Genomic DNA, 25,817 nt, shown 5'->3' with positions numbered 1-25,817 from the left:
TGAGGTTTGTCAGCAAAGTAGAAAATGGCTGAAAAGTTTATTTAAAAAAAGAAAATACAATAGTCATATTGACAAGCATTCAGCAAAACAACGCTTTCCTTATAACGTGAACCAAAACAACCTAATTTATGTACAAACTTATATAACAAAAGCCACTAGTTAAAAAAATTAACTTTCGAAAAATTGTTTTTACATTGTAAATACAATCGTAATTACACCTAAAGGTGTATGTTTTTCCCACTCTGTCTCTTATGGTTCTGGATCATTCTCTTCATAACAAAGTCCAACTCGAGGTCTGATTCTTGAACATCTGTGTTTCCACAGCCAACCTTTGGACAGCTGTATGAAATGACACATGTGAAAGGCAACAATGGCTGTTACATTGCTACATCTGCATTACAAGACACATTATTCTTCAATAATGTAATAAAGTTGATGCCCAGTGTGTTTACATTGTTAAACACATGTTTTACAACAAGAAAATGCAAACAAGCTATGATTTAAACTTTATAGAAGCATATTTATTTATGTACGAAAGGCAGAACTCAGTGTCAACATACCGACATTTCTTCTTATTTCTGTGCCTGGCCCTAATCATTTCAAGTATAGCCTCTTGGTCAAAGTAATGCTGGCATTTCTTATTTTTCACTGGATTGACCATCTCAACCTGTCAGAGCAGGACAATATCTGAATCAAGGATTTCATTTCACAATAGAATTTCATTATCTTTCTTACGCACGTGTTAATAACATAAGAAAAAAATACACAAATTAGAAAACAATGTTGATGTATACCTGGGTGAGAGGGCAGATGAAATTTGTCTGGCTTTGTGTTACAGCAATGTCATCATCCAGCTCCTCCTCTTCATTCTCTGTTGCTGCCTGACTAGCTGCAAATACATATGCACATATATACATGATATAAACAATGATACCTCTATTCACATAGGGCATTTGATAATACTAATGCATATTTTATCCCTCTATAATAACTGTTAATTTAAACTTCTGAAACTTAGTTAAAAACGAAACGAGAATGCCAGTGTCTCACCTTGCATTGCATATTTCCTGATACTCTCTTTAAAGGCTATCACTTTGGTGTGCCTTTGTAGGTCTACATCTGAAACTCCAGCCATAAGATGAGAGAACCTGTCCTTTACAGAAGCTCTCAGATTAAACATGGCATCTGGTGGTTGATGCCTGACCTGCATAACATAAAACAAAGTCTTATCAGTCAGTAGGTAATTTGACAAAGACTAATTAAGCAAAAAATTAGGTGTCCAGTAACACAGAAGGCGCTTTTAAAAACACAATAAGAATTTGTTTACGCAGTGTACAGTAAAAATACAGTCACTGTGATGTCAATCAAAATGAGTCAAAAGTAAGGTAATGGGTAACCAAAGTAAGGTAATACATTGATAGTGTGATTAGTTGACAGAAATGTTGTTTCAGGACCAAAATAACGTGGACACACAAACATGTGCTGCTTGGTGAAACCCGTCAGGTTCATGTACAATGGAAAGAACCGCAAAAACACGCTGAACGCGCGTGAACTGGCTCTAACCTGAGCTGTCATCTCTTCTACCGATCCCACAAAACAATTTATTTCTCTGTCCAACTCTGAACATTGCAGCATCATCTTCTCCAGTTTCTTCAGAGCTGGGCTGTCAGTTGTACCTGAAATTAGGAGGTCGAGACAATTTCATAATGAATACACACTAGATGTAAACTCTTTCTACTGTTGGTTAAACACTTGTTGCTCACCTTCTGCTTCGACTATTCCCAGTGCAACGTCTGATACCACGTCCATATACGCTTCAATATCTCCTTGGCATGATTTAAGATTGGACAACGTGGACTGCACGGAACTTAAAGACATCTCTAAACTTTATGACTACGTGAAGACAACAGAAATCAGCATAACGTTACGTACACATTCAGCATTGCATGTAGTTTTACACAGGCGCCTTTACAACATTTAACGTTATTTATTTACAACATAACTGATGACAATATATGTTTTTGTTGACATTTATTATTATTTCAATAAAATAAATTATAAATCGACTAGAAACCTGTCCTTCACCAAAAGTAGCGCCACAAACTCGCTTCCGGTTTCATTAGCGCTGGATCCGACGTCAATATAAAAGACGTACAACGCTTTCAATAAATCGTATTAAAACACGGGGTTGGTTAATAAAAACGAAACAAAAATCATCTAAAATTACAAGTATCCGCTTAAAAAAGAAATATTAAATAAAAGCATGCATATATATTTAAATAATCCCAATATTTATCTGCATGGCTATTCATTTGACAGTCAAATGTAACGACAATCGAGGATGCGCCTGCGCGCGGCCACGTCATGTAGACTAAACGGGAAAGGAGTGCGGCCGTCCATCAGAGTAACCAAAATAGAAGACTGAAACAGCGTTTCTGCATTGCGATCACAGAGTGGTGTGTTGCACCTGCTATTTTACCCAAACCCGCATCGGCGGAGAACAGACAGATCATTTCCTGGGTGTCAAATCATATAGCAAGATGTCAGATATCGGAGACTGGTTTAAAAACATACCTTTCATCACTCGATACTGGTTCGCTGGCTCAATAGCCGTGCCGCTGATAGGAAAGCTGGGATTAATCAGTCCTATGTATCTTGTGTTATGGCCGGAGGCATTCTTTCATAAATTTCAGGTACGTTTAAATGACATTTCAAAGCAGAGAAACTTAAAAAACAGCAACGATGACTAAGGCCTTGTAGGCCTCATACCGGAGTAACGTAACGTTACTTAAGTGCGACACATGGGCTACGGTTAAGAAAGCTGTAACGTTACTTTAGTAAACTCTAACGTTAGTTGATGGTGATGGGAATAATATAAGTGGTGGTGGTGGTTATTTGCTAATCGGTCTATGAAGCGTCCACAGTCTCGATATCTCGCAATTGAAATAAAGCATAAACACTGCTTATGTTTTTGCTGATCATGTTAAAGAAATTTGAACGCTAGACATTAAAAGTTGTGGCTTAACAGGTTTGTGCAAAGCTTCATGATTATAGAGAATGTGTACGTTAGACGGATCATTAGCGGTTTTCTAGTTTTTATTTAAAATTGTCTTTGACCTTTACGTCATTACTTAGTGTGCTATAGAATGCTGGTAATATATTAGAACATTGTTAAACGTGTTCAACCCGCCCTTTAAATCAAAAATTGCTTACCCACAGAAAAAGAGTCCCATGAAGCGTCACATTTGTTTTCAACCAATGATACAAAAGCACGCATCTGAGGTTACTTCCGGTTTTCGTTGTGATATGCGAGATGTTATTTAAATATTTTCTATGCCTAGCTATTCGGAAAAACATTTACGTTTTACAAGAAAACATACATCTTTTAATATTTTTACATTTTTGCCTTAACAATAAGTTTTGCATTGAAATGAAACAGTCATTCATTTAATTTACATCAGTTTGTTTCTTGTTCCACCAGGTGGCGCAAAACGACCATTCTGTGCTAAAAGTGACCAAAAAGCCTTTGAGGAAAATGTGTTAAATATTATTAGGTATAAAAAAGCGGATGAATTGAATTCGCAGAACAATCCCTTCAAAAAAAGAGTCTATTTTTTCTTTTATCAGGCTTGGTGAAAAAGGGCATTTTGTATCAGTAAACTGATGCTGACACCACAGCACATTTGTCTTGTGAAGAAATCATTTAACTATTGAGAAGCAGCCAAATAAACCTAGCCTCTTCCCCATCCTCTCACATAGGCGTAGCGATCCTGCTGTGCTTTTTAACCCACTTTTCTCTGCGCTGCAGTCCACAGAGGTCACCTCTCCACACAAGTGAGCTGGCGTGATTTATGCTGCAGTGCGTGAGGGGGCCGCTGGACTGGCTGGCTACCGCAGAGCAGCTTCAGACGCCAACATTAAAGCGTTGCTGCTCAGCGGATTCACAGTTCCCCAGACTAAAAGCCCTGCTAGCTCAGAGTTGCAGTGTGTGCCAGGGGGAGGAGAGAAATAACTAGAAGCGAGGGGGAGGTGGGTAACAGAGTAGAGACAGTCGGAGGCCGTAGTAAGCGATAAGGTGTGCAGATGCACGATGAGAGCAAATTAAACACTGGAGAGAGTGTTGGGGCATGCGTGTTGTTTACTGACCCAATTTTTCTGGCCCGGGAGTTACCCAACAAATCTGGATGACAGACCAGATGAGTGTCTAGAGTGTGATGTCTGGGGCAACGCTGTCGCATACAGACACACTGATCTCAAGGAATCAAATCTGCAGTGCAAACATATAGTGAAAGCATCAAAGTCACTGATTATTTTTATGTGCTCTATTAACAGCTATGGAGACCGATATCTGGAACATTGTATTTCCCAGTTGGCCCAGGGACAGGTTTTCTCTACCTGGTTAATTTGTATTTCCTGTACCAGTACTCCACCAGGCTTGAAACAGGTAGGTCACGTGCCGTATCTGACTGGATCTGACGTGCTGAATGCTTGTAGCCTGTTTCTCAAACTGACACTGAAAGCAATTTAAGTTGTGTGTTTTCGTTGTAATAAGAATGAAAACTGCGTTGAAACGGTCAGAAACCGTGTTTCAATGAGAGTGAGTGAAGGAAGTCGTCACATCTTATGTTACTAATGATCTGCTTTCTCTTTCATAGGAGCTTTTGATGGAAGACCAGCAGATTACATATTCATGCTTCTGTTCAACTGGATTTGTATTGTTGTATCCTTTCTGTCCCATACATTGCAAAAAATTAAACATTTGATGCGGTACAGTGCAAACAAGTGATTAGTCAGTGCCATCAAATTGCATTTGTGCATCACATATACCCGCATTAACTGTGGGTGAGTTCAGCCACTGAATGTGACATGCTGATTTCAGCAGTTCAGTGTTTTGCATTAAGTGATGTTAATATTCACGGAAGAAAAACATTTATTTACATTAGACAAACATTTGTTAAAGGAGTAGCTGACCTTCAAAATGAAAATTCTGTCATCATTTACTCACCCCCTTGTCATTTCAAACCTGCACGACTCTCTTTCTTGTTGGTAACAGAACAGCACAGCCCCACATTCACTTCTATTGTATGAACATAAAACCAATGCAAGTGAATGGGGGGGGGGGCTGTTAACAACCCATTCTTCAAAATATCTTCTTTTGCATTCTGCGGAAGAAAGTCATACAGATTTGAAATGAAAAGAGGGTGAGTAAATGATGACAGAATTTTCATTTTGAAGGTCAACTACTCCTTTAAATTGACATGTACTGAGATATGCATGTATCTTTCCTTTACATTTGTAATTAAGATAACAGGGTTAATGATGGATATGCAGGTTAGTCATTTTTCTCTTTCATTTATTTTTTCAAATGTTGATTAATCATAAAACAAATGACAGCTTTTTGTATATGGGTGATAAAGCTTCTTGTTGCGGAGTCTTTTAAGGAGTCTGGTACAGGGAAAACTGGTGCCAGATTTTTTCAGTAAAAAGAAAATTTCGATCACAAGTTTGCGTGATCACAACTATGCCTGTAAACCTTTTACTTTAGTGAGATAATTTTAGGGGGAAATGAGTTGGGGGTATAAAAAGCATTTCTTTGCATATTCATTATTTTTTGTCTGAAGTGATATTGCCTTAAATTTACATTTGTATCTACTTTAATGTTGGGGTTGTTTGCCTGGTTGACATCAATTACAATTACTAACACAAACATACAACATTTTGTTATGGCTAATTATTATTCATATGGCTATTTATAAATGGTTCTAATGCATGTACCATTTTTACGGTAAACATTATCCTGAATGTTATTCATGTAGGCCTATGTTAAAAACATATTTTGGTATTTTTATGTCTTATAACAAAAATCTATTTTGTCATTTGAATTTCTTATTTCATTTGTAAATATTGCTTTGTGTTTTGCAGCTCCTGATGATCCCTTTGATAATGTCTGTTCTGTATGTCTGGGCTCAGCTAAATCGAGACATGATTGTATCTTTCTGGTTTGGCACCAGATTCAAGGTGTTGAATTCATTCTATTAATGCTGTGTATTTATGATTTATGAGTCATGTGTTTTTAAAAATCCACTTCATGTTTTCACTACCACAGGCTTGTTATCTCCCTTGGGTCATTCTGGGATTCAACTACATCATTGGTGGCTCGTAAGACTGTTTATTTCTTCCCACACAGCTTTGTGGTCAGTCATTTTGGATGTTTATGTTGTATAACAAGGAATCGTCACAATGACTTTTATTCTTTCTTTGTCAGCGTTGTCAACGAGCTGATTGGAAATCTAGTGGGCCATCTTTACTTCTTTCTGATGTTCAAATACCCCATGGATCTGGGTGGCAGGTCATTTCTTTCCACACCCCAGTTCCTGTGAGTTCATAGTGTACACAGCTGTCCACAACGTGCTATATTCTGCTGAGCAATGCTAAATTCTAAAGTTGTACAGATACATAGATGAATGTGGCAGGAAAATAAATGTTTATAAAAGTCAAATGAACTAAAAAAAAGTGTTTTATTGTAATATTTGTCTGCCATCATTTCATTTGTCCCTTAGCTATAATTGGTTTCCCAATCGACGAGGTGGAGTTTCTGGATTTGGTGTTCCCCCAAGCAGGAGACCTATGCCTCAGGAACAGGCAGGAGGAGGAGGAGGAGGAGGTGGTGGTGGACGCTATAACTGGGGTCAAGGTTTTCGGCTGGGGGACGACTGACCCCTTTTTCTCACAAGCCCATGGATAAATGAACTTCTAACGTCAATGCTGCAGAATACGGATTTTATGTTTCGGAATTTATTTGTATTTTTTTCTTCTGGTTCATAAGAAGAGAAATGTGAAGTGGTTTTTCAGCGTTGTTTTTTTTTTTTTTCGCTTTTGATGTCAGGTCACACTGTGATTTCAGTGTGCAAATCTCTACAAAACTCTGCAAATCACAATGATAGGAAGTTCAGAGGACTGGATTATTGTCTATTGCCCACAATATAACCACATTCAGTGTATGCAGGCTTCATATTACTTCACACAGTTGAAAACATATGGTCTCCGTTGACATGTAATGTTTTGCCATCTTATTGGTTTCAAACCACTCACGTTGATTGATTATTCATCTCTAAAATCATCAGGTTAATATTGTTGTAACTTTTTCCCCTGAACAGTACATGTGCTTTACATTTGTAAATGAACTGAACTAGCTGTCAGCCAGAACTTGCAGATGAAAGTGCTGTGCATGTTTTAATTTATTTGCTTCATACATGCAAGCCTTGATAAAGGCTATCAGTCAATGCTTTTACAGCATAACTGGTGTGCAGAAATCAAAGTTCGTTTTTTAATTGTTTGTACATTGAATGTTATGTCTATATGGTTTCAGTGCTAAAGTTGAGTATAAATGTAGATGCAATATAGTTTTGTGTCCCTCAACACACTGGTTTAGTAAAGGTGAAAACATTTACATTTAGTCATTCAGCAGACGCTTTTATCCAAAGCGACTTACTAAGGAGGTAACCAATAGAAGCAATTGGAATAACATAAGGACAATGCATAAGTGCAATAAAAACTGGTCTCAGTTAGCCTACCACAGTATACAAAACTAAGTACTTTTTTGATAAATGAAGAAAGCATTTGAATCCAGTTTCCTGGTTTATGGTGGTGTGATCTTGCCATGATGTCTTTTATAATAATAACAGCGACTACTGTTCTAAATATGTGTTACTAAACTAAATGATCAGTTTACATTCTACTGCTTTGATTTTGTTATTCAGTGCTCTTTCGATAACTAAAGCAACAAATAAATTGTAAAGAGCAAGCGCTCACTAATTTGACTACGCTTATTTCGGTGTCTTGAGGGACACACTCCGGATCCAGACGCCTTAAAATTGTATTGAAATCTTGCATTACAGCTTAATTTTTCTTAAAGAAAATTTGCATCCTAACGTTTTGTCTGTTGAAATTTAGCTTTGTCGTGGGCACAATTGCTGTTTTGTGTAAACGATGGGTCAATCAGCAGTATTTCAATCAGTTGTTTTATTGAGTTACAGCAGACTGGTTCTTATAAAGAGCAAGCAGGATTCCTGGTAGCAGTACAGTATTCCGGATACATGTCTGAACGTGTCACTAATGCAGCTGCAGGAAAAAGAAATACACTGAAGCTAGCTGAAGCAGTTCACAGCGGAGTAGTGAAAATGGAACTACACCTTGGATACCAGAAAAGGCAACATGTTAAAAGATAATTTTGTACTGTTACTGTAATATTGCCAACAAATTAGCCTATAACAACAAATAAACATATGCTGTGCATCACTGTATTGTATTAGTTTCGGTTTTGATTACATCCACCATGTGGCACTGTCCCCTTGGCAAGAAATAAGTATGAGACTGCAGTCCATAACATCACCTCATTTCTTGAATGAGATGGTTTTTGTAGAAGCACTGCTTTTACGTGTCCACTTGAAATATTAAGTGCCATTGCAGATCACGTTGTGTTCTCTTGGACTTTACAATGCCATCTTCGCCAGCAGGTGGATTAGTTCTCTTCTCGGATTCAGTCTCTTCTCACAAAAAGAAAACGTTTAAACATTCCATTATAAGGGTTAGGGGAAATGTCTTGGGACTCCTAATATAAATGTAACAAAAGTCTCATCTTCAAAAAGATCTTACAAACCTGTCAAAGTACAGAAAAAATATTTACAAGGGCCCTATTTTTAAAAAACAAACACTTAATAACATAGCAGTCTAACTTTGGCACTCCGTGGTCACTCAGTGTTTCACAGAAGCCCCCAGTCCATCTTTTCTTTGATACCGTCAGAGGCCAGACATGAGATCATTGGTTCCATGTGCAACATTCCTTAAACATCAGGCCCGTCAAGTTCAGTCATAGCAGCCTGTTTACCTCTGCAATAGAACAAGCAACAAATGCCACTTGACACACATACATTATAGATGAAGGTCTGATAGAAAATCTAAAACTGACACGCCGCCCCCCTCCCAACACACGCCAAACATCTCTCTCACTGCCAAGTTGTTTTATAAAAGGCTAAATTACAGACTGCCGACATCCCATGTGTCTTAGAGCCACAGCTGCTACGTTATTAGAAGAGGCGGCTATTACTTCAGGAAGACAAATCTTTCACTCCTTCTCTATTCAAAACAGCTAGTTTAATACGTAGCCTAAGAGAAATACTATACCTTTACAACATCATCCCGTCACTCTGTGCTCTGCGGACAACACTTCAAGTTCTCGTGCTACTTTCTGCCCGTCGAAGTCTTTGCTCTCAGTGTCTGATGCTAAGGAAACCCACCTCCTACCGTCTACACTTGCCTGTCCGTGTTGGTCCTTGCTCTTGCTGATGTCAGGCATGTTGTTGCCCAGCTTGCTGGTGAACCAGTCAACTATGTCCTGGTTGGTTAGTTTTGACTGCTCTGCAAGCTTCTCAAAAGCCTCCCCCTTTTGTACCTTCGCTTCTTGGAAATGCCTTTGCAGAACACTCTGGGCTTGTTCCGAGATCACAGAGCTGTTCTGCCCGTTCTGTCTTTTGTTGCTAAGGTTTTGAAACTGCTCCATCCAATCCAAGGTTCCATTCTTCAGAGCAGATCTGTTGTCCTTGAACCAGCGGACGATTTCTGTACGAGCTAGCCCTGTTTGGATTTCAAGTTGGTTGTACTCCTCAGGCGAGGGCCACTGGGTTTGTGCAAACGTATCTTTAAGAAGGCCCAGAGACTTTCCATCGATGGCTTCTGGACACGCCGAGGAGGTGAGAATGGGAAGAGGCGAGTCCCTGACTCGGCTGTCCTGCTCGTGGACTCCATTCAGGGTTCCCCTTTGAAGGTGATGCTCGAGTCTTTTTGATCCCATGGAGTTGAGCAAGGCCTGCTCCAGGTTGTCTCGTAGTGCACGTCGTTCTGAAAACCAGCAATCAATTTCGTTTTTGGAGAGCCTGGTCTCGGCCACAAGGTGTTCAATCTCAGCCTGTGTTGGATAGCTAGTCCTTTGGAAACTTTCCTCCAGCTTTTTCATTTGCTCAGATGATTTGCCCTTTACTCTCTCTAGAAGTGGAAACTGTGTGGCAACAGGCTTATGAGGTTGGCTGTCCCTTGAAGACATGTCTGCTTTAATCTGTTGCGCTGCCTTATGGTTTCCATGACGCTGATCACTGAACCATTTTTTGATCTCTCCCCAGGAGAGGCCAGTCATCTCAATGAGACGATACACTTCTTCATCATCAGGAAACTGCCACTGAGCATAGCTGGCGGTCAGCTCTCTGATTTGATCAAGGGTTTTATCGCAATCTGAAGAAAGGCTTGGTGTTGGAGAGACAGACTTGGGAGTGCTTTGAACGGACTGGATTATTGAAGGCCTCTTCACCTCCGAGGCAACAAGTGGCGCTGTGTGGGGCCTTTTGACACCCTGTGCTATTTGATTTGCAACTGTTAGTGCAAGAGGAGCAGCAGTTGCAGTGGAGCCATTGGCAATAGGTGCCAACACTAGACTGGATTGTCCAAAAACATGGCAATTAACAGTCTGGATAAGGGACTGTGACGATTTAGTCGACTGAGTTAACTGAGCAGGTAAGACAGTGAAGGCCTGTTGAAAAGGCTGAATCGTTCCATTGAACATTTTCTTTCGTGCTTCTTCAACCTCCTCTGGAGACCAGCTGATACCTTGTTTCAGCCTTTGGGTAGTGAACCATACTTTAATTTGTTCTTCTGGGTGTTTAGAGGCTGCAGTGAGCCATGAGAGCTCTGCTTGGGTAGGGTAGGGAAACTTGTTGAAGGACGTGATGAGGGTGAGGTTCCCATCCAACGAGGGGTTATATTTTGAAGTGTTCAAGGGGACGGCGATTTTTGGTACCAAGTTGTAGTTAGGTGGGCGTTGAAGGGATGGCATGATGTGAGAGAGTCCGTCTTTCAGCGTCGCATCCGGGATTATCACAGTCCCGTTCACGTTCACTGCGGTGATTTGCTTTTTAGGTAGCTCTGGAGTGAGTGTATCTATCTGGCTGTCTCCTTGCAACCGAATACTGTCTGCTTTTGGCTTGCCCATCTTAACTCCTGTGGATTTGCTCGGAGGAAAAGAACCGAAGTCCTCACCCGGCTGAAGGCTGGTGGCATCATAGATGACTGCGTAGTTTGAACCTTCGATTGTCTGTTCTAGAATGGTCTGATTGTTGAGTTTGATCCGTTTAAACTTGAAATTGTTCTCCCCAGGATGGCACTTCTCATTGTGTTCGGTCAAAGAATCAAACTTTTTTGTGTTGAAGTTGCAAACGGCACATAAGTACAGTGGGTTGAGTATAACGTTCGGGTGATTGGAATCAACATGTTCTTTGAACTCGTTAAGGCTTTGTGTGGAAAACGGACAGTATTTGCACTCGTAGCCTCCCTGGAGCTTCCTTGGCGGTTGAGTCTTTGCTTCCGGTTTCTCCAGCTCTGTTGCCTCCTGAATAGAGTTCACAGAACTCTTCCTGTCTGTCCACTCCTCAGCAGAAGAGACATGAGACGATCCATTCTCCACTGTACCGTCAACACAGGAGTCCATATCATCTGCATCGTCTGCCGCAACCAAGTCATCTGGTCGGATCATACAGGGTGTTGAAGACTTTCTCCGACTAGCCATGGTCAGGGAGTAGGACAGTGCAGGGCAGGGGGGCTTTGTTGATGGCCAATGGGCAGATCTTGGTCTGGTGGAGGATCAGTAAATGATGACTGCGCTGACTGTGAATGTCAGCTCCAATGGAAGGCTTCATCAGACTTCATCCCAAACCACACTGTCTAGAAAAATACAAATAAAGTGTGACTGAGTAACAATACTAGACACTGATACATAAGAATTGATGACCTGTAATATTGAGTATTAAGGTAATAGGAAATCATTGGGATGCATAGACACTAGACCCTTGCCCAAGACAACTGAACAGTTAAAGTTAATAAAGTTTTTAAGCACATTATAAATCCTAACGTATCAAGTAAATAGAGAGGTGCAACACAGCACAAAATGAAAAACATTACAACAGACTACTACAGAACTTCATTAAAAGCATCCAATTGCTATGCAGTAGTTAAGGCTACTGCACAATACTTTTATAAGCTTTAATAAGAGGCATCAGCAATATGGTGGACAGTCTGGATGGGAGGGGCAAAAACATCCTGTGCTTGGCCCAGCTTGTCCAGTCCAATAATAGCCTTCCTCAGGCTAGTGGTGCCCTCGGCAGATCTCTGTACATTGGAGACTTATTAAATATGGATGGGACCCTGAGCATCTCATATCACAGCCTCAACTCAATGTGAGAGCACCAGTCTAATGTAGCCATGGGTATTTTTTCTCTATGTGCTGTGAAAAAATGGCAAAGGGAATAAAGGACAAACAGAGGTTAAAGATTAAGTCTTTCATTAATTAGATTTATCATTTAGTTTAGGAGTAGTTGACAGAAATGTTTCTGGAAGTTGCATTTTAAAAATTAGCATTTTCATGTCGGAGCCGATAGCCCTAACCCTGGTTAGTGATCCGACATATGGCGCAGTTGCATTTCAGGCGACCCGAGTTTGAGTTCCGGCTCGTGGTTTTTTCCCGATCCCGAAAAATTCAATAGTGTGGCTTTAAGTGTTTAAAAATATTAGGAACACTACAATAAGGTTGTATTTGTTAACAATTGGTCATGTTAATTGGTTAACATGAACTAACAATGAACAATACAGCATTTATTAAATGTTACTTGATGTTAATTTCAGCATTTACAAATACATTTTTAAATCAAAAGTTGAATCAAAACAAAAGTTAAATCAAAACATTTGTTAATGCACCAAGAACTAACATGAATAATTGTATTGACATCAAAGTGATAGTTCACCCAAAAATTCTGTCATTATTTACTCACCCTCTTGTCATTTCAAACCTGTATGACTTTCTTTTTTCCGCAGAACAGAAAAGAAGATGTTGTGAAGAATGTTGTTAACTGGCACCCATTCATTTGCATTGGCTTTGTGTCCATACAGTGGAAGTGAATGGGTGCCAGCGCTGTTTGGTTAACAACATTCTTCAAAATATCTTCTTTTGTGTTCTGCAGAACAAAGAAAGTCATACAGGATTGAACTGACATGAGGGTGAGTAAATTATTAATTTATTTTGGAGTGAACTATCACTTTAACTAACATTAATAAGGGCTAATACATATATACTATATTATACTTGTATAACTATATTGCTCATTATTAGTTCATGTTATTTATTGCATTTACTAATGTTAACAAATACAACCTTATTGTAAAGTGTCACAAATGTTATTATTTGTAATTGATTAAATAATAACATACAGCCATATAAGAATTTAGAAGGTTGCATTAGCACATCATAGCAGCACTCATGAGCTAAAAAGTGCATTCATCACCTTCATAGAAAATCTTTAAGTAAAGAATAAAAGCAAGATGAAAGAAATGCATTCAGATGTACAATCTGAACAGCAAGTGTTTGCCAAGGGCTTTCAGCTATTAAAAAATGAAAAACTTTATGACATAAGTAGTAAGCACATACATTACGTCTAAAGACATTTAAAAACACATTATTTGGCCTCAGGTTCCAATAGCACAAGAAAGCAAAGAAAGTCTGTGGTGTACTTTTGGCTAAGACTGTGTTAAAGGAATATGACAAAATCAACAAAAACCAACAATAAGAGGAAACTAAACATGTAACATTTTAAAAGCTCAAACTCAAAACCACTAGTAAAAAGCAATAAAAAAGATGCTGGGTGTAAAACGGTCTCTGTACATTCACTACTGACTGTTGCAATGAGCCAGTTTGATCATATGTAAATAAACATAAGTGAGTGACACATCTAGTAAATACCAATGCCAGAAAAACAGTGGGAGAACAGCAAAACAGACATCACTTTGCCTGTCTGCTTTCGCATACATTGACATGCATTTTTCCAAGAGAGGGTGTGCTGCGGAGCTGCTGTGAAGGGGCGGAGACAGAGCTCTGTTAATACTGTGAAGCACAGTGGGTGGGGGCTGAATTTGGGATCAGGCAGAATTAATTTAAATCTCATCAAATGGGCCTCTTTAAGGCTGCAGCACGGCACAGAATCTACATTAACGTATTTCCCCATTCATCACCAATGTTACGGACCTTCAAAATGGGACCACCACTTTGGATATTGGGATAACATCCAGACTGCAGAGTGAATCTCTGAATCATAGCAGAAGTGATACCTGATACTTATCAATATGTTAATCAATAAATAGTCCCGACACAGATGCTGGCTGAAGGTTGCAGTAACAGAACCAGATGCTGTTGTTAGACTGAGAAATAAGAGTTCTATCGGTCTAAATTCTGTCTAAGGGTAGAGAAAAGACACAGAGCTCAAACCAAAATGGGTAGGAGTCGAGGCTTTTCGTGATTTGGGGTACTCAGTAACAGGCCTCGAAAAATCTGGACTCATGCGTTGCCATGGAAACGGCCTAGCAGCAGGTGGGAGGGATTTTCTCCACAGAGATCCAGATGAGGAACGTTCCGCATTCCTATTTTTGGCAGAGCCCGTTCTTTAGGGGTGAAACCCACACTGAGAGATGGATGCGAATAATCTTTTCCACCCTAATATTTCCTTCCTATCTACTACTGACAAAAGATTCCTGATGTACGCTTGCTGTACTGTACGTGCGATTAATTTTTCATGAGCTATAATGAGTCGGTGCATCAATTATGCTTATTAAGAGGAAACAAAACCAAAACTAAAAAGCTGACATGGGCGTGTTGTTGCTAGTGAGGACACAGAAACAAATGTTTACTCTTGTACTTACATAAGAACACTTTTATCAGTTAAGAGGCTTAAGAATTAATAATTAGAAAGAAAATACAAACAAAAAAGAAGGATATTACAAATCATAGTGCATTCAGTCTATACAAGAACAATCTACCCACTCTTGTGCAAGGAAATCATGCCTGGTAAGAAGTTGTGACCACGTAACCAAAGGGAGAGGACATGACATGCCTGCTAAAGCCATCTGTACAGGCCGAGCTGCTTAGCTGCGTACAGTATCTTCAAAAGAAACCAAATCCCTGTTGCCAGCCGCAAACTTATATGGCTGCTGTCCCAGAGCGTTATGAAATACTGCAAAGAGTCACGCCGAGGATCAACTAATCGGGGTCATTTTTAAAAAATGCTTCTACGAGACTCGGAAACAGTTTGTTTAATAAAATGCTAAGCTGGTAACACCGGTTTGTTGACATGATTTGGTGGCACTGGCAAATGTTATCATGAAACAAAGACCAACCAGGTTTTAATTCTTTCCAGACAGACGTTTAAACCTATAGAAACATTTATGCAACACTTCAGGCCAATTTAAGGATTAATGGTCTTGTTAGATGTTGTCATATTGAGTATTTCGGGAAACGCTTTTTACAAACACAAAAGGCAAGTCCTTGGACAGCCGAGTCTCTTTGTTCAATAGAAATCAGATTCATACCAAGGGGCAGTGATGACTGCTGTCATCCATCTGCAACTTTGAGTCACGGCACACAAGAGGCCTGAATCATAGACATCACAATAACATCTAAAGCTCAGCATGACACCAACCCGATCATTTGAAGGATGAGAGAAAAACTAGGGAGGTAGAAAACTTTTATGGGTTAACTGTTTTTTTGCTTATAGCCTTCCCATCTGACCTAAATCACTGTAATCTAAGAGATATTAAATCAAACTAGTTTTGTAATGCTATGACACCATAACTGACGTGAGCTAAACAACAGTCTGTCTATATTCATTTAATACAGCATAAACTGAAGCATAAGTGCATCAGTTGGAAATTGATCTGCCTGAGATCTCAAATATGTCATTTCAAAGTCTGGAATCCTCTACAAAATTAAAACAACTTAAATACAACGTATGACTTCCGCTTTTACAGTGAATAGTTGTTTATTGAAGATCACAAATAAAGACGCCACAAACATATGATGTTGAGAGGACTAATCTCCCGACACGGTTGTCTTATCTCAGTCATGCTCAGTTTGGACTCCATACCACTTTCACTGTTATCACAAATCTTTATAAATCACAGACCCACCTGTCAGAGACGGTCTCCTTCTCAAGTGTGCAATGTCCGGTAATATCCAGGTCCTGTGTGACAAGTTTTCCCTCTTCTGCTGCTTCTATTTTCAACGTTTCGTTTCTTCACCTAGAAAAAAGTTGTATTGTTATCTTAGAAGTTTTTTTGAATCTCTCAATCATTTCTGATGAGGGCTCAAAGGCACCAGTTCAAGCACAAGCTTCCTTTCCCAACCAGAAACAGACACTCCTCATAACAGAGAATGTTGACTTAAGTGAAATCCCTTATTTTCTTTTCTTCAAGGTTGAGAGAAAATCTGCTCGCAAACCAGCAACAACCAACCCATACTGTGAATATCAGGTCAGTGACCTGATACGACTGCTAGTAAGTATCAACTTACATTTCTACAGGCCTAAATCATTTGTCATGTCCCTGTTGGAGCAAAACCAAAAGCTTTTACATTGTGCTTTTGCAGTTTAGCTGGTCCAAAAGGTGAATGTAGTTCACAAGCCACCTGATGAGCTACAACCCAAATAATTAGGTTCATTCCAGGGTTTCTTGGACTTAAAAAAATGTTTTTTAAGTTGATCATTACAATAATGATGATAATGTTGTTGTTTTTTTTGTTAGTGTACAAATACTTTCAGAGGCGACTTAAACAAAAGGGTAATTTTGATGGTACTTTTTAACATTTGTGGTAGTTATTAGGGCTGTCACGATTATTAAATAATCATCTCATCGCGATTGTTTGACCTCATCGCGATGGTTTCAGATCATCGCAATTATTGCACATCTCTATAGAAGACACTAGGGGGAGCTGTAGTGCATCTGCATATTGCATATTTTAGTGTATATATTGTTACTAAAGCATGGTAATACTTGTAAAATGTACCACCACAACACAATCACTTAAAAAAACAAATTACCTGCAGTACAATTTAATATTATTTAAGCGAATTTCAGTGTGAAAACCAGTCTACCAAAATTTCATTAACACACAGGTAAAATTTTATTGTAGTCTTGCAAGTGAGAAAAAAACAGACTAGAAGCTTTTCTATGACTGATAGCATTTTTATGGTGGCTTCAATTCACACCTGATCAATTTACTTCATTTACAAGTATTTGGCGGTTGTATTATTGACAGGTAAAAGCCTAAACCTTAAATATATGATGACCCAATGTTTTCCGATGTATTTCCAAGAAAAAAACAGTCTTGTATTCAGAACAATATGGTCGTTTCAATCGCTGAATCAAAAATGTATGAGAATTAAATGTCAAAGCTCAAAAACAGACAATTAATCGTCATAATCGTCAAAGCCCTAAAACAGATAATTAATCATCATAATCGCAATGATTTATAAGACAATTAATCATCAGTCAAATTTCAGAATCGTGACAGCCCTAGTAGTTATTCTGTGCCTCTAAGGAACAGGTGCATCGACCAAACAACTTTAGTTTCATCCCGTGTATAAATCCAGGTTCAAAGTTACAAAAAATCTGATGTGCACAACAGACCAATCAAAGCCTTGAGGAGGAACTGTCAACACATTTTGTGATGTTGAGGTTTGAAGAGCTTGGTGCATTAGGTCTACCATCCAAAAAGAATGACTAACAATTTAGTGCTGTTTAATGATTAATCGCGATTAATAATAATAATATAATAAGAATAATAAGAATAAAAATTTACATTTAAATTTGCACAGTACATAGACATTACTTAGTTTGTAAACAAATACACGTACACAAATATTTGCATGTGTATATTTATATATCATTAAAATGACATATAATAATTTATTGGTTTTTACATATATTTTAAATATATACATGCATGTGTTTAGAATACAAAACGAATATGCAAAATACATACATATATTACGCAAACACAAACGTTTATTCTGGATGCTATTAATCGCAATTAATCGTTTAACAGCACTACTCGCGAGTGACAGAAGGGCTGGAACGATTCTTCGAGTAACTCGATAACTCGGCAATTTTTTGCCTCGAAGCTTCATTTAATCCATTTAACTACAGTACACACGGAGCACCGTGTTTCCCCAAGGACCATTTTTACTGACGCACAGCCCGTCTCTGTACATGTTATGTAAACACAGAAGACACTGCAGAATAAATTACTGCAACAAACGATTATTTTGATAGTCGGTTAATCTAGCGATTATTATTATTAATTTATTTGTATACAACTCCATATACTGTAGATTTTAAAATAATGATGTTCTAATAATAACAACTAATGATTCTAAAGACTGATCAATTACATGATTTATTTAAGATAAATATAGGCTACCCCAGCTGAAAAGAAACAATAGAAACCCAATAGAACCCATCAAAGAAATTTGAATATTTCCATTGAAATACTATTATAAACAATAAACTTTTTTCATTAAAACCATTACAAAACTCATTTTTGTAGTGTGCATCCCATAATGCATCCCATAATGTTTACAGTACGTATTATATCCAAAGGCTGAACAAGTGTAGCACGCATGCAATACAGTTTGGCAGGTGCATTAAACAGAGCCGCTTGTTTGTGTGAAGTGAGTTTGTCGTTGTGCTTGTTTCTGTGTGACGTTAATCAATGGCGTACCGCTATTTTACTTAGTTTTAGCCTATTTTGCGAGTGAAACTTGTTTTCCGGCTGCATTGATTCCATAGATGTGGATGCCGAATCCTGTTATTTAAACATGCCATCTGGCTGTTCTGCGTGTCTGAGTGAATGAATTGCACAGTTTAATCTTCTACACACGTGATTCTCATGTATTTGTCCGCGTCTGCGCTGTATGAGGACATCTGTCTTATTCTGTCTTATATATTTAGTATTGCTCTTTAATAAAGAAAAAGTACTTATTATCCAAATACTCACTTAATCGATGGAATAATTGGTAGAATACTCGATTACTAAAATAATCGATAGCTACAGCCCTAACCAGGGTTTTTCCTGCATAGAGAAATTGGAGGCGGCCGCCTCCGTCAAATGTCGAGCCGCCTCAGGCTCTCGCCAAAATTTTGTTGTGTGTCTTCGCAAGAAATGCTGCGTGCATTTAACAGACTGTCATTTGTAACTGCAGTTGCGACATTATGCCACAGTGGAGCCGCTGTTTCATTATCAGTACACTGAGGCGCTAAAAAGAGTTGCAGAACAAGACCCAGCCTGTGTTTCACGGCTGTTTGTTTTGCATCCAAGTACGTTTCATTTCTTGAAATTTCTTAAATTAACATGACCTACATAATTGAAATGTCTTTAGCTGTGCAGTTGGATCGTTGAAGCAGCGTATACTGTACACAGCGAGTTCGCCAGTATGAACGCACATTGCGTTTAGAACGACTCGCACACGAATGACTCATTTGAACCGATTCATTTAAACTATTGAACTTTTCAGTCACTAGCGAATATAAGAGATCCTTGAATTAGGGCTGTGCCGATAAACGATATCATATCGAATCGCGATAGAATGTATTTCAAAAACGATGATAAGCTATTGGCATTTTGACTCGATATGGATTAATCTTACAGTCAAACAGAACGCAGAAATAAACGCAACAACAGTCAGTCAGCGTGCAGCTTTTAGCATAAGTACAAAGTCCATTTCATACTGCACTTGGCAAAGAAAACTCGACATGAGGAGGAAAACATTACTGGAAGCGGAAACAAAGGTGAAACTAACCTCGAGTTGTCATCACGCGGTTTATCAAGTGTCTTTTTTTTTTTTCGCAATCGCCGGTTAAACAAAACAAACTTGAGGCACAATTGCAAGCAAGTTACTTCGAAACTCAAGCACAAACGTTTATATATCCATCGTTAACATATCTGCTAACATGAGCTGGTGCTTATACAAACCAGCGCTGCCCTGTACAGATTAGAGATGTAATGAAGTGAGTTTGTGTGCACATTCAAATATTGAACCTTGTATGTAAGATGCTTGCATGATTAAGAAATGTACTACAGTTTATGTGAGATGTCTTTTTGAAAGACTAAGGTTCACTGAATGCATTGAATAAAACCCACTACTCGAGCAAGACATTATTGCAGCGTTATGTATGTGCGCAGGTGCTGAGCCAATAGCGTTCGAATGTACACAGTAACGGAGCCCTTTCTTGGTTGAATGTATGAAGGAACACTCCCTTTACTTAACGAGTCATTGAGTCAAAATGAGACTGAATGAACTGGTACATGTTGTTTATGGCCTAATACCTCTGTGTTGCAACAGTGCATTCATTTAATTGAATTTTAACTGGTTAAAGGTTAACTTTTGTTAATAAACTGTATTTAAAATAGATTATTTTAAATACAGTTTAATTAAATATATATCGAAATAAATATCGTTATCGATCAATATAGAAAAAACTATCGAGTTTACTTTTTTGCCATATCGCCCAGCCCTACTTGAATCATTTAAAGTGAACCACAAGAATGCAAGATGTGAATGAGCTTTGCTCATTTTGAAAGACTGGTTAACTCAGTTGGCTATTGTGGGCTGAAAAGTTAGTTGAAATGATAAAAATGCTTTATTTGATTAAAAAAAACATTTCTGTTTGGTTGAATAAAAGTAATGTTTTATATAACTTAATAATTGTCGTTTTTATCTATTTTTCTTAGAACTTTTAATATGTCAAACTCAAAGTCACTTTGGTTAAGCCACTTAAAGGTACGGTAGGTCTACGTGTGTGTGTGTGTGTGTGTGTGTGTGTGTGTGTGTGTGTGTGTGTGTGTGTGTGTGTGTGTGTGTGTGTGTGTGTGTGTGTGTGTGTGTGTGTGTGTGTACAAGATCAGGATGGCACCACCTCCGCCTCATTTTGAGCCAGGAAAAACCCTGCTAACTGACTGATAACGAACTTTCTGCTAACTTACAGATACTGCAGACAATTATTACTAACTAACCAAGAAAGACAGAAATTGTGATCATGGTAAAAATAAGATTAATTCTGCAGCCGTACGTTCTTAATCTTTCTGACTCATCCGCATTATCATTCTGCTTTTCAATATTATAGTCTGTGCAGTTACATGCAGTCTCCTCCTTATTATGCCTCCAAAAAGCTTGGCCACGACTAAAAAAAGTAGGGCAGAGAATATTGGCAACAGCAAACCAGTTCAACTGAGAGCAACGGCTAAAAGTTGCACACTTTCTCCTTCCCAGAAAACAAAGTTTCAAACTGATTTTCTTTTTTCTATTATTTTCTTTCTTGGACTTTTGCAACTTTCTACAACACTAAGGCCAATCCGCATTAAAGCCCAGCTGCTAAGTCTATTCAGAAATTCAGCCAGCACAAATATTCCCCAACATACATGATGAGTATGGTTATAAGATACAGCTTATTAAGAATAGCGAGCCGTGAAAGGAATATGACCTTGCATAGTGATGAAACGCAATTTGCTGCGCTCACATTACGCGGCAGTCGGGTTATAGAAGAGATCAGGGTGGTATATTCCACACTAACCGAAACTTAGTAGTGGCACACATCAGAAGTCCCTCTTCCAGAACATGAACAGAGAAGGAAATTAATAGCTTTAGTAGTGATGACTAATAAATAACCCGGCTCCAATGTGAGGCCAGGCTCGCTCACAAAGAGGCTCTGCTTTCAGAGTCATGACCACCACCACCGACTGAGAAAACACAGCTTTCATGGGAGCCCAGCCCACGGCTGTGACATCAGCGACTGTCGGCTTAGTCACCAACAGCTCGAGCTATGAGGCAGAGGCAGCAGCAACCACCTCCTCAAAGACGTCAGCTTCTCATGAATGCAGGCAGCCATTTTGAATCCAGCCAGTCACCTGGCACAAACCACATTTTGTGCCAAAGCTAGGCCAAGCATAGTTGTGGTCCTGAGTTTTACTTTTGTCAATGTGTCATTACTTCGTAACAGTTGCGTCTGCCTCGCTTTCATACACAAACGGCTCAAAGACAAACGTCTTCCTACTGTGATCCACATTTTCCCAGGATTGTCAAGTATATGTTTGCCAGGCTAGGGATGATTATCGCTTCAAAATGGGATGAATCCAAATTCAACTCAACATTGTATCCAAATGCCAGTGATTCAAATTCAATGAACACAATAGGACAAAACACTGAAGTAAACCTAATTTCTTATAGTGTAAACAGCATCATATTAAAAAGATATTCTGTTTAGTTCTCACAAAGCCTTTCTACAGATCAGTTAAGACAAACATCTACTCTGTTTAATAAACATTATAATGAACTGTGGTTCTGCTTGGTCATCAAGCAAACAAACTTGTTTAGGATTAGAGAAAGAAACCAGTGTTTTGATAAATCACTGTGCTTTTCTTTCCTTTGACCCTATGCTGCAACCTAACAAACAAAACCTCAGATTATACCGGCTGCACGTGATACAGCAGAAAAACAAAGGATCTACTTGTAGCCTACAGATAACAGCATATTAGAGTAATATGAGACGAGGAGAGATAAACACGCTAAAACTATTTAATACTTAATAATATACAGTATTAAATAATCATTAAATATTGGTTAATGTCATGATCTTTAACGACGCATCACAAAAGCTGCTGTAAGATCTAAAGATAGATGTCCTTGATGAATTGAACTTATCAAACTCAGGAAACCCCTCCGCTCCTGTACATCTGTGTAAGCCCTATTGTAACCTCCAATCAAAACTCACAGGGGAAATATACTAAAACTGATTCGACAGTAACCTAGTTACCTGGTCATAGGTAAACAGCGTAGAAATGTGATCTGAGATCGGAACAGCATTTGGTGTTTACTGTTTAGAGAATGAATGTGAATGGCAGTTTATAAAGAAGGCCGGTGACTGATATATTAAATCGCATCACCTGAGATGACACAGGGAAAATCCCCTCTCTGTCAAGAATGAATGAAATACGATTTTAAATACAAACTTAATACGTGCTTTAATGTTTTTTATCCTTTTACGCGATATGGGGTCCGGACGCAAAAGCATGCAGTGAGCTTCTCATCGTGTGGATGCGACAATTTTGGGAAGTATAACAGACGTGAACACAGTGCTGCAATGTGGCTCGCGTCGCGTCTGATGCGTGTGCCATGCAGTATGGTCGTGGAAGGCGTCACAACTGCCTACATCATACGAAAGCAACCCGAAATCAAAGTGGTTGCGTGCCATGCTCACTTCATACAAGTGCATGAATTAATCATTCGTACTTCGAGTAAGAATAGCGATCGGTACGTACAGAGGATGAGCGGGTTTTACTGATACGAAACAGAGTCCAATAAAATCACTTGGACCGACGTAACGCCATGTCGACGTTGGAAGCCATATTTTGCTGGTTATTTCGACATAAGAGAAGTAGACATGTTCGCGCGCCCATTCCCCTTTAACTTTAACCATCGTAAGAAACTTTTCACAACCCACACTAAATCACAGCGTTGGAGACGTTAAAACTGAGGTTATCGGGTCAGGTCATTGCGGTTATTCAGGTGTTCGCTTTGTACAATATGGTTTAGACAAACAAAGTTCAGTGAAAACAACAACTGACCTTAGAGGCACTTTCGTGCACGTTTCGGTCAACTACTTATCGCGTATTCAAACAACGTCTGTAACTTGTAGGCTTGTTTGCTAATTCTCTAGCCGAGACCATTTTTAATTCAGCCGTTCTTACCTGCCCACCACCAACGGAAAACCCCGCGACGTCAGGGTACTGACAGCTAAGATCCAAAATTGCTTACTTTTCCACGTGTGCGGCCAAAAGAAGCGTGCGATTGTAAAGATTCAACCGATTTCTAAAGACAACAGCCGAAAAAAATTCGCGATCACAGGGGGATCTACGCCAAAACCCACATGATCACCTACGTCAGCAGACGTATTTGCATACGATACGAGCCGCCGTTCCATCCCGACTTTGCTAACGAATCCTCAAAAGTAAAAGTTTGAAAATATCGCCGACGGTAAGCTACGGCTTCAAGTGCAAGCGTGCTGTAGTTCACTTCACCCCCGTGCTTCCCTCTTTGAGATTAAAGCACTGTTGTTTTGACGTCCCCGGCGTTAGTTTGGATCACAGGTCATTGAATATTAAGCACTATATTGAAGACCAGTGGCTGAACGGATCTCTCGCACTTTCTTCTCTCCCTCCCCTCCCATTCTCGCCTCTGTCCCCTTTCTCCCTCCCCTTCTCTCCTCATCCCCTTTCTCCCTCCCCTTCTCTCCTCATCCCCTCCCACATTCGCCCGTATCCTTGTGCTGGCTGTGCATCACAACAAACAGGCCAACTTGCAAAAAGAAACACGTTACAACTGTATGTGAAAAAAGACGGCAAAAAAACTTTTATCCTCCCAAACACAAGTATGTGACAGTCATAGGAAAACAAGTCAAGTGCTAATATGACTCTAAGAAAGAACGTAAAGTTATAATAAATGCAAAAACTTCAAATGCCAGTAACACATCTGAATGCTAGTTCACGACACCGGTTTCTATCATTTCTTTTGTGCAAATGTTTGTCTGTCCTTACTTGCGCATGCAGCACTTGGCTATGAATACTGCTGCAGAAGCTTATGAATTATTCATTAACAAGACCGATCCGCCGGTGTTTGGGCATATTTACATACAAATAAGCATCTATTGAATTATTAATGTAAATTAACTTGCTCTTTGTCTTGTTTGTCGTTTAGTTGAACTTATTTGCAGATGTTTTATTCATCAATAAAGTTTCACACATGCACATTTGGTTATTGTTCATGTATTTAGCGCCATCTACAGGATATATTATGCAACGTTAGAGTAATTATTTGTTGACGTTTGAAAATTACTGTCATAAAAAATACTGTAATAATTATGTCTGCCTAGTTTCTTATGGAGACAGATCAGTCTCAATAATAATACATTTACAAAACACAATTCATAAATTCACAGCACAATTCACATTCACAAAATCAGATTCGTAAATTCAAAACACAATTCATAAATTCACAAACATTTTCCCCAAATGCTCACACAAATATATCTCGCAGAAATAAATTCAGAATGTTTTCACAAATATGTATAAATCATGTTCTTGAATTACTTTCCAGTAAACATTTGTGAATGTTGTTACATGTATTTATGGATTGGTGAATCTGCATTTGCAAATCGTCACACGTGTGTGGATTGCTTTGAATTTGTGTGTGGTATTTTTGAGACTGTCCTGCCACGGTGAGATTCAAGCGTAACTTTTTTTAAGTATGGCCTGTTCAGCCAATCGCGTTGAGCTTTTGATCCACCAACCAAAACGCTCCTTACTGAAGTGACTCGAGAAGCTCGACGCTGCACAGTTCTGTGCAGTGTGCCTGCATCGGTTCAAAAACAGAGAGGGACGCAAGAGCACACTCAACAAGTAAGTAAAGTTTACTTTTTATACCTGATGCCACTCTATATCTCATAAAATATTCATAAAGCTTGTTTTTGTTACTGAGCTGGCGGTGTTGAATTGAAGGTAAACATGTTTGAACTAGGGCTGTCACGATTATTAAATAATCGTCTCATCGCGATTGTTTGACCTCATCGCGATGGTTTCAGATCATCGCAATTATCGCACATCTCTATAGAAGACACTAGGGGGAGCTGTAGTGCATCTGCATATTGCATATTTTAGTGTATATATTGTTACTAAAGCATGGTAATACTTGTAAAATGTACCACCACAACACAATCACTTAAAAAAAAACTAAAACATATACAAATTACCTGCAGTACAATTTAATATTATTTAAGCAAATCTCAGTGTGAAAACCAGTCTACCAAAATTTCATTAACACACAAGTAAAATTACTGTAGTCTTGCAA

General features: G+C 38.9%; 3 protein-coding genes across 6 annotated transcripts; 1 reads left to right on the top strand and 2 right to left on the bottom strand.

Moving 5' to 3' along the window:
• Positions 1-7: 7 nt before the first annotated feature.
• Positions 8-4,323, bottom strand: nsmce2 (NSE2 (MMS21) homolog, SMC5-SMC6 complex SUMO ligase). 3 transcript variants are annotated; one of them, XM_057339493.1, is made up of 7 exons: positions 3,214-4,323; positions 1,764-1,893; positions 1,564-1,676; positions 1,051-1,204; positions 795-889; positions 561-667; positions 8-339 (listed from the first exon to the last, which is right to left on the bottom strand). In XM_057339493.1, exons 2-7 carry the CDS (start codon positions 1,876-1,878, stop codon positions 219-221), a joined length of 705 nt encoding a protein of 234 aa, XP_057195476.1. In that variant the 5' UTR covers positions 1,879-1,893; positions 3,214-4,323; the 3' UTR covers positions 8-218. The 3 variants fall into 3 exon arrangements, with proteins under 3 accessions (XP_057195476.1, XP_057195474.1, XP_057195475.1); XM_057339491.1 differs by lacking the exon at positions 3,214-4,323 and adding an exon at positions 2,075-2,193; XM_057339492.1 differs by lacking the exon at positions 3,214-4,323 and adding an exon at positions 2,086-2,193.
• On the top strand, positions 2,369-9,177 carry derl1 (derlin 1). Its single transcript, XM_057339490.1, has 8 exons — positions 2,369-2,693; positions 4,333-4,444; positions 4,656-4,720; positions 5,305-5,331; positions 5,923-6,018; positions 6,107-6,159; positions 6,266-6,376; positions 6,561-9,177. Exons 1-8 carry the CDS (start codon positions 2,541-2,543, stop codon positions 6,715-6,717), a joined length of 774 nt encoding a protein of 257 aa, XP_057195473.1. The 5' UTR covers positions 2,369-2,540; the 3' UTR covers positions 6,718-9,177.
• Positions 6,855-24,139, bottom strand: zhx2a (zinc fingers and homeoboxes 2a). 2 transcript variants are annotated; one of them, XM_057339488.1, is made up of 4 exons: positions 23,663-24,139; positions 16,051-16,161; positions 9,184-11,766; positions 6,855-8,889 (listed from the first exon to the last, which is right to left on the bottom strand). In XM_057339488.1, exon 3 carries the CDS (start codon positions 11,609-11,611, stop codon positions 9,194-9,196), a length of 2,418 nt encoding a protein of 805 aa, XP_057195471.1. In that variant the 5' UTR covers positions 11,612-11,766; positions 16,051-16,161; positions 23,663-24,139; the 3' UTR covers positions 6,855-8,889; positions 9,184-9,193. The 2 variants fall into 2 exon arrangements, with proteins under 2 accessions (XP_057195471.1, XP_057195472.1); XM_057339489.1 differs by having other exon boundaries at positions 9,184-11,762.
• Between the last annotated feature and the right edge of the window lie 1,678 nt (positions 24,140-25,817).

The sequence above is a fragment of the Triplophysa rosa genome, linkage group LG8 (assembly GCF_024868665.1).
Source record: "Triplophysa rosa linkage group LG8, Trosa_1v2, whole genome shotgun sequence".
Taxonomy (NCBI): Eukaryota; Metazoa; Chordata; class Actinopteri; order Cypriniformes; family Nemacheilidae; genus Triplophysa; species Triplophysa rosa.
This window is presented reverse-complemented; position numbering and strand designations above follow the sequence as displayed.